At 41.4% G+C, this 18,343-nt stretch overlaps 1 protein-coding gene across 3 annotated transcripts in view; it reads right to left on the bottom strand.

Moving 5' to 3' along the window:
• Positions 1-551: 551 nt before the first annotated feature.
• Positions 552-18,343, bottom strand: part of LOC113578497 (FERM and PDZ domain-containing protein 4) — a 36,458-nt gene continuing 18,666 nt past the window's right edge. For 2 of the 3 annotated variants that reach the window (XM_081700846.1, XM_081700845.1), the window contains exons 3-16: positions 17,081-17,241; positions 16,688-16,790; positions 15,514-15,559; positions 14,066-14,170; positions 13,806-13,913; positions 13,484-13,615; positions 8,844-8,963; positions 8,371-8,507; positions 7,851-7,977; positions 7,236-7,325; positions 6,910-7,092; positions 6,439-6,577; positions 5,328-6,335; positions 553-4,500 (exon numbers count right to left, since the gene is read on the bottom strand). In XM_081700846.1, the coding sequence (XP_081556972.1) occupies positions 1,424-4,500; positions 5,328-6,335; positions 6,439-6,577; positions 6,910-7,092; positions 7,236-7,325; positions 7,851-7,977; positions 8,371-8,507; positions 8,844-8,963; positions 13,484-13,615; positions 13,806-13,913; positions 14,066-14,170; positions 15,514-15,559; positions 16,688-16,790; positions 17,081-17,159 (5,454 nt within the window). In that variant the 5' untranslated portion in view covers positions 17,160-17,241 and the 3' untranslated portion in view covers positions 553-1,423. Of the gene's footprint in view, positions 4,501-5,327; positions 6,336-6,438; positions 6,578-6,909; positions 7,093-7,235; positions 7,326-7,850; positions 7,978-8,370; positions 8,508-8,843; positions 8,964-13,483; positions 13,616-13,805; positions 13,914-14,065; positions 14,171-15,513; positions 15,560-16,687; positions 16,791-17,080; positions 17,242-18,343 lie in introns of all 3 variants that reach the window. The other variant, XM_027011812.3, reaches the window with a different exon arrangement.

Genomic DNA, 18,343 nt, shown 5'->3' with positions numbered 1-18,343 from the left:
AAATTACAGTCAATCTTGACTATAAAGCATATATAATCAGTTTACAAGAACATGTCCCTATAGCACTGACATTACTGTGAAATTCTGGCAGATTTCAGCTTCTCCTGTTTTATTAAACATGGCCCTCCTTGTGGATATGGTGTGTATATTGCAGTCACTTCAGTTCTTACAGGACATTCTATTCTGTTCTTTGATTGTTGTTTTAAATTCTTGCCAGCTAAGTTCCAGCAAACCCTTCTTGCCTTCAGACAATTATGTATGCAGTTTCACATCTGCAATTGTGGTACTTCACTTGATTTTCCTTAGTGAACGAAATTAGCTGAGGCCGATTTTCTGTAACCTTTATTTGTGCAAACTGAAATTTGGTTAAAAGATGTCACATTTTAGTCTGCTTTCATCTGTTAGTGATGATAACACAAGCTTCCAATTCCCTAAACTGAATATTACTCTGAATTAAACTGAACATAACAATTATACTGACATATGCATAAATTCTAACTTATATAGACCAAAAACTAAGGCTGTGTGTTATGCATGCAATGGTAAGTGAACATAAAACAATACATCTTTGGATGTATAATAATATATCATTGCTTAATCAGATGTGTCTTAAATACTTCTAAAGCTGTTAGTTCTTAGTATGCTCAAACAACACCCCCCCCACGACAAACAAACAAACAAACAAAAAACAAAACAAAATAAACAAACAGTGCTGTCCTTTCTTTCTTGTGGTACGTAGATAAAACGATTAATTATATAATTTATCATGTAATCAGTTAATGAGTCAATAAAAAAATAAGATGACTGATTTTGCTACACTTTGAACACTTTATTGGTTTCTGGAGATTCACGAAGAAAATGAAGAATGATGGTAATTAAGTGGATACATTTTTAAATTGTAATGGGGGTTGGTATTTGTAAAACCTTTTAAATAAATGAAACATAACCATGATGTTAAAAATACAAAGAAAACAGAATAACTCTTATTATTCATTATTTTTGAAAGACATCAAAGCTTCTTTGGAAAACATTAAATAAGTACAATATTATTTTGGAGTATTATGGATCTCATTATGTACTTTAGACAATTAAAAAAACACTGAAAGTAACTAATGGGAAGCCATTTTAAATAATGAGTATTACAACTCTTTAATAAATCCCCTATTTTAAACTGCAACATGTGACTGTACATCATTTTAACATAATTGTAGTAGCTGAAGAATATATTTTTAAAGCTCCTTTAAAAGTTCTATAGCTTTGTGTATATTTAAAAGGTATATGTATATACATTTTTACATATAAAATAAATATGCACACCACAGGAATATTTATTACAGTTGATTATTTTGGAGTCTTCAATCAACCCAGATGTCCATTTATGGCTTTGCAAATATCAGACTGGTTCAGTTCCACTGGATGAGACCTACTTGCTGAGCAGTGCTCTAAGGGAGCGAGTAAGTGTGTTGGCGATAGCTGACATGGTGCTGGAGTGGCGCGCAAGTGCTTTGACACTTTGGTCTTCAGGGGCACTTCCTGCAGCTGCCTCGGCTGCACGGAGCAGGCAGATGTAGTTCATGACGACCTCGTCGATCTTGGCAATGACCTCGCACTGCTCTTGAGTGGCTGAGGTACCCAGGCCATGCAACAAGCACATGCAGACCTCAGATATGCAGCAAAGCACCTGGAAACTGCAAGTGATGGCCAGCAGCATTTCCTCTGGACTGCTGTGGGCCTGGGCAACCCTCTGACATGCCCGGCCAAGTTCCTTCGACTCTGTGGCCAGCAGCTGCTTGTACTGGGTCAGCTCCTGTGCCTGCATGGATGGGCCACCTCGGTCACCAAGACGACCAATGCTGGAGCGAACTAGAGCTATCAGCTCACTTGCATCCCTCCGAATGTCAGAGAAATCAGCAGGGAAGACATACATGCGGTCTTTCAGTGCATTGACACGGGCCAGTCTGTCCCCAAAGGTCATGTTGGTCAGGACATCCCCATATAGATGCTCTTCAGTAGCATCTAGGGCAGGATTGGTGTTATTCTGGGACAGTCCTGCTTCATCCAATTCCCGTCTCCTTAAACCCTCCATAACCCCATCATCCTCCTCACTCTGCTTTTTCCTTTTGAAGAAGCAGGAGCTGAACGGACCATTGCAGCTCCAGTTACGGGTATCCAGCTTCTGTGAGGCCTTCATCTGCTTAGTGTCCTTCTGGAGTGGAAGTATGACAGAGGCCCCCCTGCTGTCTTTACTGCTTATAGACCAGCAACTGCTATGGGAAGCCATGGAGCCTTGTGAGTAGCTTTTTGACAGCCTCATCTTGGTAGGTCTTCTCTGCAGTTGTGGCTCGGTGGCTTGGACATTCCCCTGCTGAATTCTGCCCATCGATGTTGCCCGTGCTTTCTCGAACAGTGCCTCAATACTCCCAGAGCCTGTGGTTAGACTACTGGAACTTCTTCTAAGATCTCTGCCCCGTCTCAGACTAATGATGTCAGAGTCACACTGATGGAACCCTTGAGCAATCATATGGACATGGTTCTGTCTAAGCGGGATGGCCAGATTTTGTGCCGAAACACTCTGGCTGGTGCTCACTGATACACTTGATTGAGGTGGAGGAGGTGGTGTTGGCTGTGATGGGGGAGGGACCGGTGGTGGCGAGTGTGTAGGGCTTACACAGGTTCTGACATGCCTCGGTAAAATGGCAGGTGGGTCTCCTCCTCCTCCTCCTCCTCCTCCTCCTCCTCCTGACAGCATTCCAGGGTGTTCTGTTCGAGCTACACTAGGGGTGTTAGAGAGACAAAGACAATCATTAGGCATCTGCTGGATGAAAAGCTCCATCCCGCAGTGTGACCCAAGCCATTCGTCTGTGCTGGCGTGGGGTATGCCTCCGCTGCCATTCCTATTTAGAGACAGGAACCGGCTGGAGTTACAGTTTGGCTCTAACTTGCCCTCAGGGCCAGAGAGCGAACTTCTCCTTTCAGAAAGGTTGGGCCTTATTTCATGGCTGCTGGCGGGTCTCTGAGCATGCAAGTCAGGACTCCTCTTCAATTTAGCAGGCAAGGTGGCCGAGTGGTACATCTGAGGGCTTTTTTTCACTTTTAGAGAGGGCTGCACTAGACTTGGGTTGAGGAGGGGTGAGGGGGAGGATGGCATGCAGGGACATCTAGCAGCAATGTTCCCTTTACCTCTAACAAGGTCTAAAAGGACTGGATTATTTGTGACATGCCTTTTGCTGCCCTTATTGTCTCTCCCAACTCCTGCCCTATGTAGCCTGCCCTCCTGGTGCATCTGGCTAACTGTTAAATAGTTTATCAACTGCCTGTAAGCCTCACTCTCCTCCTTTGTGTTTAGGCTTCTAACACTGCTGTGGTTTGCATGCAGATCACTGAGAAGGTTGCTCCTCTGAGCTGTACCTGTGGTTTCTTTGATTTTCGTTGGCCGGGCACTGAGGGACGGATCTGACCCAGGGGGAAATGTGTTCGGATGCATCGTCTTCAGGAGAGCAGGCTCAGCATGAGTGGTGTCCCTGGAGGCTAGAAGTAAGGAGGAGGAGGGTTCCAAGAGTGGTTGTGGGCAGTCCGGAGCATGGAGATGCGGGTCTGCTGGGCCCACGAAAGTGTTGCTCCCTGTGCTGCAGCCAGCATCTGGAGTGGAGTGCTGGGAACTTTGCAGGGAACTCGGAGTTCCCTTCTGCAGAGAGGAAATTCGTTTGGCCAGGTGGTACTCACACAAGCGCGCCACACCCTGTCGTAGTGGTGGATGGACCTGATGGTCCTCCTTGCGTACTTCAGTCTGTCCAGGATCCAGAGGCTTTGCTGTTGCTGAGAGAGGGCGGGTGTTACACTGCTTCTCTCCTTGTCCAGTCAAGAGGCTACTGTTACCAACAGCTAAATTCTCTCCTGTGCCAAGAGGTCCTGCACCCTGACTCATCGCAGACACATTTTCTGGCAGAGGCTGTTGCCCTTGGATCCTTTCACACCAAGACGTCCGTTCAACGTCAAACAGATTCCTTCTATGGCTTTCTCTTCCACTGAAGGTGTTATACTTTTCTTGGGCATCTGTTACTTTCTTGTGTCGCTTTCCCCCAGCTGCTGTTGCTTTATGTTGTTTGCCAGCATTCAAAAGTGTGCTTGAGTGAGCTTTAACTAAGTAATTCCTCAAGGACTTGTCTTCCATCGTTTCTGGCTCCATCTCTAGGTTGTGAGAAGAAGGTAAATTGTGCTTTGAAGGCACTGTTACAGTCGCAGCCTCTGCCGCTTTGCTGCGTGAGACACTGCGTGACGGTTTCAGAATGGGCCCTCTAGTGTAAAGAGAGACAGGTAATTCTGTCTTCTCCTCGTGAAGGGGCTGATAACCTTCTGTGGTGGCCATAAGAAGGTGCATGGAATTCTCAGAGATCCTGCTAGCTGCAGCCTGTTCTGAGCTCTCAGTCATCTCTGAGGAATTGGTCTCATTTCCTGAATCTGATGAGGACTCTGGGCTGAAAGCTCTTGATATGCCATTACCTATAGGCAACAAGAGAAAAATAAGTTTTTAATACATTTTTTAAGTGTATAACACATTTATGTCACTTCCTGTACCTGCTGTAGCCTTCATCAAATTGTAATTAAGTTGAAATGAAAAGTAACTATTTAAAAATGGACCATTAGTGTAAATGACAGCATCAAATTACACATAATTTTACGTTAACTTGCTCACAGTTCCTGAACTTTGAACATTTTGTATAGATTTTACTCCTTTTTTTTCTGTAGTGCTTTTATCTTCATTTTGACTTTTGACTCTGGGTGTTCCATCCTAGCCACAAAGGGCTGGTGTGGTTCCTGGACAATCCTGCTTTTTTGCACATTAAACAAAAAAATTATTATTTTTTTTTCTATTTTAATGAATTTCAAAATACTTTATGGATTGTATAAAGTACTTCATTGAAGCCCCTAAAGCCCCTAAATAAATACAGTTAATTGACTATATCTCTTTAAATATGCAAAGGAAATTACTACAAAAACATCAGTGAAAGTGGCAGCTAGAGTCTTGTAATGCAGCTTTTACTTACAGTGCTTCATCCAATTAGAATGAATTGCAAAAACATTTGAAATTGAAGTAATTAATTCCTTGCCTAATTTTAAGATAACTGCTTGGTTTGTATTACTACATTGGTTATTGTTTGGTAGGTGCCCCCTCCTCCCTTTGTTATAACATTCTTTTAATTGTGTTATTATGTGCTGCCATCTTGTCTATAGATCACTGTGGTTAAAGAAAGGTTAAATAAATAAAACAGTCAAAATAAACAAGAGAAAAGGATGCATGCAGATTTTTTGAATGCAGTTATAAGGACCTGCACTGTTGTCAGACTGAGTGTGAGTGGTCTCCTCAGACACAGCAAGTGCTTCTAGTGCTTGCAGAGTGTCAACAACAGCATGATCCAAGTGTTTGACCTCACTGCCCTCTCCACTTGTGGGTACAGTATCAATCAGGGACACAGGGATGGGGTCATTCTCACAGGAGCTCTGTGGTCTGCTTTTGTTCTCCATGCCTTCCTCATCGGAACTGTCCCGGAACCCGGGGGGAGGTGCGGCAATGGCCATATTGAGCGAGTGAAGATCTGCATCATTTTCGTCCTCATCAGCGTCTCCCTCTGGTGGCGGGAGGGAAGTCAAGTCTATAATGTCATCGCTGGAGCCAGAGAGGGTGAGGAACGTGGCCTTGTTTGCGGGCAGGCCCGCCTCGGCATCTCCAGGTGTTGCTGCCATATCTTCCTCACAGCTAGCTTCATCCTCATCCTCTGCATCGTCGGTGGTCTCAGCATAGCATAAGTCACGTAAGAGAGGCTCCTCGATGCCTTCGGTGCTGTCGAAGATTTTCCCTTCGCTGATGTTGCTGTAGATGACGTCTGGCCTGATCTGAAATGATTCGCTGTCAGGAGTGCTAAAGCCCACGCTGCTGTTACACATGAAAGCAGGCCGGTCGGTTACATCAGGACTCTCATCCATGAGACGCTGATAGCCGAGGTTCTGAGGGCTTACACTGTGTAACGGCGGATCTCCGAATATGAAGGACACCTTTGCACTTCTGGGAGAGTCCTGTGGTTGAAGCCGTGTGGGTGGAAGAAGTTGAGGTGGGGGGCTTCTACTCCTAGCTGGTGATCTCTCTCTGCTTTGGACTGGATACTGGGGCACTGAAGCTTCTGAGACACAAGGAGAGCTTACACTGTCCTCTCCAGACTGCTGCTGTGGGTAATCAGATTCAGCCTGATAAAATAAACTCATGCTGGCTTGTAGGTTCAGACCCTCACAGGTTCCCAATGAAGTGTTGTACGGCCACTCAAGTTCTCTATGATCCTGACCTGAAATGGACAGAAGCAGCGTTATACTCACACTTAGCATGCATGAATGAATGAAAACATCTGAAACAGTGTCACTGAGCTGTGAGCTGTAAAGAAATCTTACCACTTTCCAGTCCTCCTGTGCTGTTGCTCTGGACCATATTGAAGATGGAGCGACGGGAGTCCACAAGAAGCCGATAGTATCCAGCTGTTAGGCAAGCTAGATTCATGGCATCACTGGACTCCATTATTAATGTGATAGGCTGTTGGATAAACATGCTTGGAATTAGTAAAAATGACAATAACATATGCTTACAACACCTAAAAGTTGTCTTGATCATAGAGTATATGTGAACCTCAAATTAAAATAATTGTAATCAGTAACATATTAATGATATGATGTGATGATATGAATTTACACTTATATAGTGTCTTTCTCAGCACCCAGAGATGCTTTACAATTAATACACTGCACAATGCTTGTACATCCAGTCATCACACCAGTGGTATTAATGCGTGCAGTCTTTAAATGTGTAATAATTGCCATTTTAACTATGGCGTCAACAAACCTCTTTGTATAGCTTTGAAAGCATACCTTGACATCCAAGACATGTAACTCCACCCGCACGTTGACCTCATCTTCAGTGAGAATCTCAATGCGATTAACATGGCTAAAGTCTGCCAGTAAGGCGACTAGGTTGGTCTTGGCATTGATGACATGACTGATACCATACCTTGGTCCTACAAGTAATGTAACATCTGTTTGCTTCTCTCCTTGCTTGAAAAAAAGCAATAAGGAGAAAGAAAAAGGTGCTAGACTGATGATGCAGGTTTATAATACTGATTTCTGAACAGAAAAAACAAAAAAAAAATCACAGGCACGTAATGTCCAAAACTGAATTCTGTAATATTACCACTTACCAGTAAGATAGATTTAAATATTCTTCCTCCATATAATCTCAGTTCACTAAGATACTTTAAATAGTGAACCTTTGCTTGCAAAATGGTTAACTGGAAAACAAATTACAAGAATGTTATAAACATTTCTCAAAAATATGACTTCTGGATTTCACATTAAATATTGATGCCATATACCACTGTTTTGGTGGCCTCTTTTATTAAGAAAAGTTTATATGAACAGTACAGTATTATATGCATAAATTATTTATTTCATCTAATATTGAAGATACATTGATTTATATTTAGTACATTTCATGTGTCATTATAAAGCTTTCATATTCACTTTACATAAGAAAAGACACCTTTGACAACTAGGATGCTCAAGGGAAGTAAATGAAATCTTTTTGTGTGCTGCCTTTGGACCAGTAGGTGTCTCTCGGCTGGTGCTTTGCCAAGACTCTCATAGGGCTTGCCAAGCTCATTAGAACAAGAGAAAGATGATAAACTAAATTGTTGTTAATAGAATCCTTCGTTATTGATCTGGTTTCTGTTTCTGTTTGACTATTAACATTGAGGTTGTGGACAGTAGAAACTGGTCCCAGATCAGGACAGTTGGGCTAATAAGGGGTGACCTACCTTCTTTCCAGGAGGCACCAGGCTCTGACTGGTTTTCAGGATGTGAGTTAGGGCTTTTTTGATGTTCTTCTCCTTCATGCTGGAGAGCACTGATGGGGGCAGGAAAAGAGCCAAACCCCACTGCTTCCTGCGGGACAGCAGAAACATGCAGTGAGATTCAAAACTAACAGAGGAAAAGTCCACATGTTGCGCAAAGTCTAATCAACATATAGTATATCTGATATATCTAAATAATATACTTCTTAAATAATATAATTTAAGACATTTATGCCTGTATGATGGCCCTGTCAGTTGTCTCATTTAGAAAAAGCTGAATATACAGAAAACAACAGATTGTTAATTAAAATCCATAAATCACCCTAAAACACAAACACTTCTATCAGTTCTGTTCCCAGTGCTGGGAATGTTGGGACATGGGAATGTTGCGAAATGGGAATTGGGAGGCATGGGAAAGGTTCAGAGTCTTCAGTCTTAACCCTCCAATAGATAAGGGGACAGAAGCAGGAGCTAGCCGACTCACTGGATGTACTTCAGCGAGACCTTCTGCGTGGGCCGCGTGGTGAGCGTGAGGACATACATCTGCAGAGCAGCAAGATGAAGTGCGGCATCGTACTTGAGCTCCGAGCCGAAGCGCTCCAGAACGACATCGTTACAGCTCTGGCAGAGAGGTCATGATAAAACCATGTTTTAATCAAACCAGACAACAATAAATGCTGGCTACGGGAATGTCGCATATTATCTGAGGCTATGCTGATAACATTACCTTAAATTAATCGTTAGTTGCATTGATGTCTTTTGATTATTTAGCATTTAAACAATTAGAAAATCATAAGTAATAGTGAAAATCTACATTTCAACACAGCACTTGTGAGAGTTGGAGTACGTTTTGCACATTGTATTCATAATACTCATGTCAGTATTGGGCCAATGCTTTTCCACAAAATACTTCATGCTGAATGTACTGTTGGATCAGAGTAGTATTGTTCGTCCCACCTGGACATAGAGGTATTCAAAAGCCACTACATCCCTTCTGAGAAGGTCCATTGGATCCTTTGGAACAAAGCTGATCCTGAAAAAGCATTTCATCTTGTGAGACCCTGGCCTTTGTGTAACCTGTCCAGAAAACAAAGAAACAGATATTGGAAAATGTGCCTTGTGGTGAAAGTAGGGACAGACACCTACTGCCAAACAATTAAAGTTGAGGAAAAAATGACTTGTTATCCTTGCTATCAAAACCCCACTCTTCTAATACTGCATATTAGTAATAACACCATCCTTCCTTACCTAGAAAGAGCTTTTCTTTTTGCGCCGGTCATTTCAGCCGATGTTCTTTAGATTTCGCTGATACTGTGGTCACCACATTTACATTTTTGCTTGCACATTGACTCTCACATCAAATGTTGACAGTGCTCAGTGCATATAAAACAATCCACTCGATGATCCTTGAGACCCTCATTAAAACACAGAGGGTGTCTTCTGTGGTTTGGCTGGGCTTGATAAATAGCACGGGGGAATCTATGCTACCTTTGGAATACCAATTGGTTGCCTGTCATTCTCCTTTAATCTCTCCTGTATCTGATTTCCGTGGCTCTGACAGGGATTGGGATTACATTTAAGAATCTATGGATAAGACTGTGGTTAAGACACTCAGGGCTTTGGAATTCTGATAATTCTGTTCAGTGGTTAAGGTACTTGACTTGTAATTGGAAGGTTGCTGGATCAAGCCCCATCACTGCCAAGTTGCCACTGTTGGGCCCCTGAGCAAGGCCCTTAACCCTCAATTGCTCAAGTTGTACTCAGTCATAATTGGAAGTCGCTTCAGATAAAAGCGTCAGATAAATGTAAATAATAATTATTATAGAGAATTATGAGACCAAACCCTGGGATAGTTGCCTTCAAAACTCATATCTTGATCTAAATTTTGTGGTCCTCTGAGTTCTCCAGACCAAGAAGGTATATTCTTTGTGACATCATGTGGCGTAAGAGGCTGTCTTGATCACAGTCCTGTCCTGTGACCTATATCTAAATATTTTAGAAAGTACAGATGATGGCTTGCACTCCAACATTAATTAATTGCTTTCACTGACCAACAGAACTTCCAGTAGCTGGTTAACTGGGGACAGAGTTTCTTTGCTCCCCAGTTAAACAGTTCTAAAATAACTTTTGTGAACCATAACAGAATTCCTCTATAATAGCACTCTCATAATAGAGCATTCTACAAAGAATTCTGGCTTCCAGAACCCTTTCATTTGGAACTGAATATGGTTATATGCGGCTGGTTGTCATTGACTGCCACTGTTTGTCTTCCCTCCTTAACTTTATGTTTGACCACTCCATGAAAGGCATTTGATTGCAAGGCCTGGTCCTAGTTGTGGGTGAGTTATGGCAAGTAGTTGTGCACCTGTTTCTCATCTGGTAGCGCAGGTAAAGCAAAATGCTAGCAACACCAAGGTTGGGTTTGAGTCCCAGGGGACCACATACTGTTACAGTGATAAATATGTAATTCACGCTGAATAACAGCATCTGTTGAATGCTGTAAATGTAGTTGGGGACTGGCAAGCTATTGACCAAATGTATATGAATCACTTGAGTCCCCATCTTGATTTTTGATCACACCTATTAAGCTGTGGAAAAAATGGAAAGAATGTCTGGCATCCCTCAGGATGGAGAACTGTCTCCACAGCAGTTGCTCTCTGAATCCAAGTGCTATTTATACAGTAAATTTACTGTTACTAAATTTACTATTTATCCAAGTGCTATTTACTGTAAGAGCTACGAACACTAATTCTTGCTGTGTTGGAAAGGGCTAATACCATTTTTGCATGCGAAGGCTTTAAGCAAGGAGTAGTCCTTTACAAAGTCTACACATTTAGGTGAGAATATTTAGCTGTAAGTTCTTGACTTCCATTATGTTGCCCTGTGGTTTTTTTACATTCACCGGTTTGTGTGTGGTAATGCCACCTTTCACAGCAGGGAGCTATTTGATGTCAAAACAGCATTAATTTCCAAGACATTGCACTTTAACTTATAGAATCTGTCAATGGAAATGGAAATGCCCACATATATACTTAAATAAGTGGTGAAAACCAACTAGTACACACATTCATTCTGATAGAAAGTAGATAGATTTGTTAATCCAATTTAATTTCGTTTCAGATAAGTCTAATCATTTTAGACAGTCCTGATTAATGCCCTTTATTTGGTAGAAAAGGAGTTTATAGCTGCATATTACTTTGCCTACACTATCGTATTAAGGACTGATATTCCGGACAGCCCTGTCTCTCTAAATTGTGATTAGTTTAGGTTTAGTCTTAACCAGGGTCTGGAAAAATAGTGCTGTTAAATAGTGCTGTTGCGCCTTCCACCTTGAAGCACTGTGCTGACCAGCTATCCCCAATGTTTACAGACATTTTTAACATCTCCCTGGAGACATGTCATGCCAGCTTGCTTCAAATAATCTACAAACATCCCAGTCCCCAATAAATCAAAGGCCACAGAACTCAGTGACTACAGACCTGCTACCCCAACCTCTGAAGTGTGAAGTGCTTTGAGCGCCTCATGCTGTCCTACCTCAAAACCATCACTGACCCACTCCTTGACCCCTTGCAGTTCATCTACAGAGCCAACAGATCTGTGGATGACACAGTAGACATGGCCCTCCATTTCATCCTACCAACGCCTGCACTCTGCAGGAACCCATGCCAGAATTTTCTTTGTGGACTTCAGCTCCACTTTTAATACTGTCATCCCAGCACTGCTGTAGGAGAAGCTCTCCCATCTGCATGTGTCTGACCGCCCCCTGCAGGTAGATCACAGGCTTCCTGATAGGAAGCAGCATGTGAAGCTGGGAAAACATGCCTTTGACTCTTGGACCATCACCACAGGGTCCCCACAAGGTTGTGTCCTTTCTCCTCTACTCCATTATCTGTAAACAAACAGCTGTGTCTCTAGCCATGAGTCAGTCAAATGCCTGAAGTTTGCTGAGGACACCACCCTCATAGGACTCAACCTGCCAATGCAGCTGATGGTGCACTTCTACACTGCCAACATCAAATCCATATTCACCTCCTGACTGACCCCTCACACTTTGGACATGACAGCTTTAAAACACTTCCTTCCGGCAAGAGGCTGAGGTCTGTTCTGATCTCCACAAGTTCAGTTTTGTCCCAACTGCAGCAAGCCTCATCAACAAGACCCAGGACTCTTACTGACATAAACCCTGTTACTATATTGCATATCTTTTATCTATTACATATTTATCATCTATTACACATTTTTAGCACAGCTCTTCAATCTGGGCAAATTTTCTTGAACTATTCCTTTTATGTTTATATTGTGTAATTTTATTTATCTACTGTATTTTTACATTTGATTGACATGCACCAGTTTCACCAAGTCAAATTCCTTGTATGTGGAAACATACCTGGCCAATAAACAAATTCTGACCATGATTCCGATGAAGCCTTACACTAACACCATCAGCTGAACTCATCAAATACTGTTCCAAGCTGTTAAATCTTAGTGCTAGGCTGGCCAACCACAAAAACAGAAATCCACAGGCCTACCATATTCAGCCCTACTCTAACATACCTGATTGGCCTCATCACCTAATCATAAAGCTACAACAAGGAAAACAGAGAAGTATACGTGGTGCTCCCAGAACCAGCACTCTAAGCTCCTGGGTTGGGCAGAGAAAGCCCAAGAAATGTAGTCCTCTGTGGCTGGAGCTTTTTGCACCATACTGCTGAGTTGTGAGCTCCCAGCTTTGCTTTCAAGGGTCCAGCATTAGTGCATTTTCAGGCCCAGGACCCTCAGAATAGCTCTGGGTTTACTTTGTGCAGGCACATGATCCCATCTTTACCTTGACTCTTCCTCACCATCTATATAATAGCTCTGAATAGCATGTTATGACTCCTTTCTTTGATTACATGATGTAGCATATGCTCCAACTAAATGTTCTATTAAGTGATTTACTGTTTATTTAGTGCTAGTCATGACAGTTTCTGCTATCAAACAGACATCTAAGCAACCATCTGAAGTAAATCTGTGTTAGTTGTTTTACTGAATAGATGTTGCACATTACTTTTCATGTCTAAAGATTTATTTCTGCTTGTTTGTTGGGCAAAGATTTTTTACATTTCACAACATTCACAACAGCCTCCCCTGGGGGAGGGGCTTTGGACATGGGGCTAGAGTGCAGCAGAGTGGGAATTGTTCATAGGGAATTTTTAAAATTTTCATAGATATTTCCATGCTCTTTTCAACCTTACCAACTGCACATTTAAATTAGATATATTAATGTTTTTAAAATATACATTTAAAGTTTTTTTTGGAAGTAATGGTGGGTTTGTCCAGCTTACCACAGTTTGTACTACAAGTAGCATTTTATGGGAGTGACCACTCCCCAATGTTTAATTTATAAGGCAGTTATGAATGCAAATCCAATCACATAAATTTCATTTTGATCTTGATGAATGCAAATCCAATCACATAAATTTCATTTTGATCTTGCTGTTGATAAAACAAAAACAACTGTCTATAAAATTACTATGTGAGCTTATTTGATGACCTCCATGCAAAATGCATGGACATAAACATGAAGTTTAGGGACTTTGCAGATAGATCCTTCTGACCTGGGTGAGCATTTCCTGCTCGTGCAAAAGCAGCATTCTCTTGCTTGAGCCCTCAGTCCTCTGCTCCAGCAGGAGGGAGAAATGCTCGATGCACTTGATGGACAGCTTCTCTTGCAGGGTGATCAGGACATCCTGCATTGCACAAGAATATAATAAAAAGCATTCACCCTTTGGCTCTCGTTTTATGAAGCATAATATGCTGGGCTCTGAAATGCAAGACCACTCTATTGAAATTTTAATGAGAACCAAAGGGGTGGTGGGGGTTGGTGATTGTCCACGATCCACTCTGATCTCATGCACGGCAATCAACTGCTCAAATCACCTTGATGGACGTGTTGTTGTCAAAGCGAAAAGACTTGGTCTGCCCGTTCTCCAGGTAGACCTTCAGAACGTTTGGCATGAAGAGCAGCAAATTGTCCTTCACAGTGTCCTTACATAAGACATATAATCTATTAGAATATACTTCCAGGGATTTCAATATGAATTAAGGCTTCCTTAGTGCTTATCCTCCCTTGCATGACTGACCTCAGTGCTCTGTTGGTGATGAGGCTGTCACAGTAGTTCATGATCTTTGGAACTTACCAGAACCTGTCCGTTGATGATGACCTCCTCAGCAAAGCGCACTTTGACTGGGTTTGACTTCAGCTTGGCTTTTTTGGCTGCACTGATAAAGGCTGATTTGGGAGACTGAGAGGGAAAGAATAAGTCATCGCTAAGACATTCAAATGATCATGATTATTATCTGCATTAGTATATCGTTTTCAGCAGAGTACAAATACAAGTCATGTTACCTGGTCACTGATTTCAAACATCCTTTTGTTAATCTAGGTCTCGCAAGGGCCTCAGATACAACAATACATATTACTTTACTGTTGTCACTGCTTACAGTTACTTTAATTCCTTCACTTAATTTTATAGCTGTTGTAGTCCTTTATAGTCCTATTGTAGCATTTGTAGTCCTTTATTAATTTTAGTTTCCAATACAGTGCCTCAGAGTTTAAGCTATTGTCATTGCTAATTAACACATCTTGTAGGCATGATTGATAGGTAGATAGGTTCTGATAGGCTAATAATACTGACACTAAATGTGTCCCATGGGTAAACAGAGACCTGGAACCTTACTACTAATTTGCTGACACAGTCACACCAGCTTGTTAATTTACCACATCTTGCAGTGGGTCAGAAAACTACATTGCTAGGCCACTCAGAGTTCAATTATGAGACTCCAAAAGCTACATGATTTGTATCTTAAAAAAATCTAAAACAACAACAACAAAAAAACAGCCCTGCAGCGTTTCATTCTCGTCACTCTGAGATTTTTAAAAATTGAAGTGCATGAGCCTTTGGTGTTCTGTTCTGCTCTCTCGAATGCATTACTTTATTCGAGGTAACACCCAGCCCTGACCTGGAGAGTAGAGCTGAGCCACAATCGCTGTTTACGTCGTGTGGTTAAAAAAAAAAGGGAGAGAGAAATGAGAACAAGGTTATAGGAAAGGAGAGTGTGCTGAGCTTGGAAAATCAGTGGAACAAAAGAATTTATAAAGCCAAAGATATTAAGGGGATAAAATAAAAGGAGGAGAAGAGATGCCAGTGGTAAAATATTAGGGTAGCAGGTCTGTGAAGTCAGTAGTCTGTTTAACATGATGGACATTCATGTCGACTGCTGCCTTTTGTTGAAAAGACCAAATTCCATGCTGAAGACTGATTGTCTAATGTTGACATTTGTTAAACAGCGAGTGGGAATAAAGCGTGCATTGAACACTGTGTGACCACAAATGGAAAATGGCCGCATTAGGAAAACAACAAACATAAATACCTACCCATTGCTCGTAATGTTCCAAAAATGAAATTTATTTGACTATTTGCTTCACACCTGTTAACAGCTTCTGAATGAACATTGTATGTTTTTTTTCTGCTTCTGATAGAAAAGCTAATACAATACTGACAATATTGTCTAGTCAAATTTATTATTCTAAAATATATTCATCTTTAAAAAATTTTCTACTAAAAGGTAGAGTAAGTTAACTTACTGGGTATGGTTGAACAACAGTCAATAGGATTGTCTCCTTGCAACTTCTGTGGGGAGAGACACAGGAAACAGAATATTTTTCATTATGTCATTAAGTCATTAGGTAATGTTTGTTGGCAGTCATTTTACCATGTTTTTGACTACTGTGATATCATGTAAAACACACACTTACACACACACACACACACACACACACACACACACACACACACATGCACACGCACAAACCCACACACAAACATACACACAGATGTGCAGCTAGTGCAAGTACACATTTGAAATTTATTTCCATCTCGCCAATTAATTTGATTCTTCCGCCTCGTCAATTAATTAGATTCTTCTGACTTCTGTGCGACCTACAGTAGAGCAGTGCTTCAACCAGCAGCACATCCAGCCCCCTTCAGCTCAGTCTCAGACGAATGTTGATTTGTTTAAATGTCACTAACCTCCATTTTCCACCAAGTGTAATTTTGCCGTTTGCCTGCCTGGTATTTTTTTGAGTGTTCTTTTGTTTTATGAGTCATTACCATGAAAACAAAATTATTTTTTTGCATTTTCTTCTGTCTTTCAGCTGCCAGTTTCACTCTGTCAGTCATTAAATCATGCTACTCACCCTTAATGGCACATGCAGTACATAAGGGCTTATTAAATGGAGTTCTAATTTAATTATAGGGCACTCTAAATAAATGTGCAGGTTTAAGCCAAAATCTAGGTTAAATTTAAACATTATTGCCTGGCTAGAATCAAATAACTGCAGAAATATGATGAGGCAGGATTTACTACCTCACTCCTTCACACAATTCAATGGTGCTGAATTCTGCAGTGCAACTGGAATCAGAAATCAGAATCGTTGTTTCATTCATTTCATTTTGGCAGCTGGGAGTTATGAATGATGAATTAAGCATGTCTAAGTTAAGAATATCTGTTCTCCAATAAACTTAGGTTGATAATGATGTATGTTGGACATTAAGACATAAGAGATTGAGTTATGTAGCTTGCAGGAAGGCCCAATAACATTCAACTGTACATTTATAAAAAAAGAAATTTTATGTAAAGAACAAATGAATAAATGAAGACTATAAAGGGAATTTCTAGAAGAACATATCAATGAATAGATAGATGGATAGATCAATGAATGGATAGATGGCTGAATAGATAGAAGGAATCTAACATACCTGACAAGGTCAATAACTCGTTCTCTTGGTACTGAGGCAACAGCCTCTTCATTGATCATTATGATCTCATCACCTGGGATTAGCTTTCCTTCTGATGGGCCTCCTGTTAATGTACACACACACACACACACACACACACACACACACACACACACACACACACACACACACACACACACAACACACACACACACACACACACACAGTATCATGCTTTTATTAACTTTTACATTACAAACATACCTGTGCTTAATTTCATTTAACACATAAACAAAAACATACCGAACACAAATTCATACAGTCTTTCTTGAAACTGAAACTCTTCACTGAAACTTTTGTCAAAAGAACCTTGAAGGTGATGCCAGCTCCCACGTGTAGTTTAAGACAGGTTACCTGGCGTTACAGATCGCACCACCACTGGCTTCTCGCTGCCTGCCACAAAGCCGAAGCCCAGCACAGGGTCCCTCTTCATCTCCACGTGGCGTGGGGTGGGAGTCGGAGCCTGCCCCCCATCCACACGCACCTCCTCCAGAGAGCTGCTCTGGGACACATGGCTGGGGTGACAGGCAGGAGGAGACAAACAAATGTAAATAGTAAAAAGGCCTAATAAAGCAGAAAAAATAATCTTGCTAACTATAGCTTTGCACACCACTATTAATATCTTAACCAAGTTCTTATTCTCTGAACAAGTTTTGGTCATGATATAACATTTTTGGTCATGATTGAACTTTTTTTGTTGCTTCCTTCTTTTGGCATGTTAGTTTTTTGGATTAGCCCTCAAAATTAGCCCTACGAATTCTTTCACAATCAAATGTAAAAAATCTATTCAGTTCAAAAGTACACAAAGCCGGTTTGGCTCAAAGGGAATATTAGCTACATAATAAGTCCATTATTGACTCAGATTAAAAGAAGATTAAATATCCCCATGCAGAGATTTCAGAGGAAAGCGATTATACAGTTATTGTTTTCTTCTATTCTTGTATTAATCATAAATACCGGATGATCATAATGTATGGACAGCAGCAATTGAGAACATTAACTTTACGCACACTGACAAAATTGCTGTGGGTTTGATGGAGGACTTGGGGATACTAGGGTGCCAGACTGCAGGAAGCACATGAGCTCGGACTGCTGGGGGATGGAAACACAGCAGTCTGGACTAACCGCTGGACTAACCGTCGCAAGAAGATCTCCACAGCAGGTTGTGCTAACTGCTGTAGAGAAAATCTCCACAGATATCTGGACTAACTGCTGTAGAGAACATCTCCACAGATATCTGGGCTAACTGCTGTAGAGAACATCTCCACAGATATCTGGGCTTACTGCTGTAGAGAACATCCTGCTCATTCCTCTCCATGTGACCTCACTGCCTCCTAATGACTACATGTTGGCATTCCTCTGGACTTCTCACTAACAGTGAGTGCAGGTGAGGAGGGAGATGCTACTTTACTTATTAACTTATATTCACAGGGACCAAAGACACATGCACAAATAATATTGCATTTGTATCTTTGCTTATTGCATCTTTTCTCTTTTCTCCCTCTCATTTGCACAATAAACATCCTATTGCCATACAGAGCAAAGGTTGCATCTCCATTATTTTGGTATTGTGATGCATCCTTTTCTTTCTCCCATTTGAGGGCTGAAAAAAATTAC

Source organism: Electrophorus electricus, chromosome 18 (assembly GCF_041902795.1).
Source record: "Electrophorus electricus isolate QZ-2024a chromosome 18, ASM4190279v1, whole genome shotgun sequence".
Taxonomy (NCBI): domain Eukaryota; kingdom Metazoa; phylum Chordata; class Actinopteri; order Gymnotiformes; family Gymnotidae; genus Electrophorus; species Electrophorus electricus.
The sequence above is the reverse complement of the archived record's forward strand: the minus strand, read 5'-3'. Positions and strand labels throughout refer to the sequence as shown.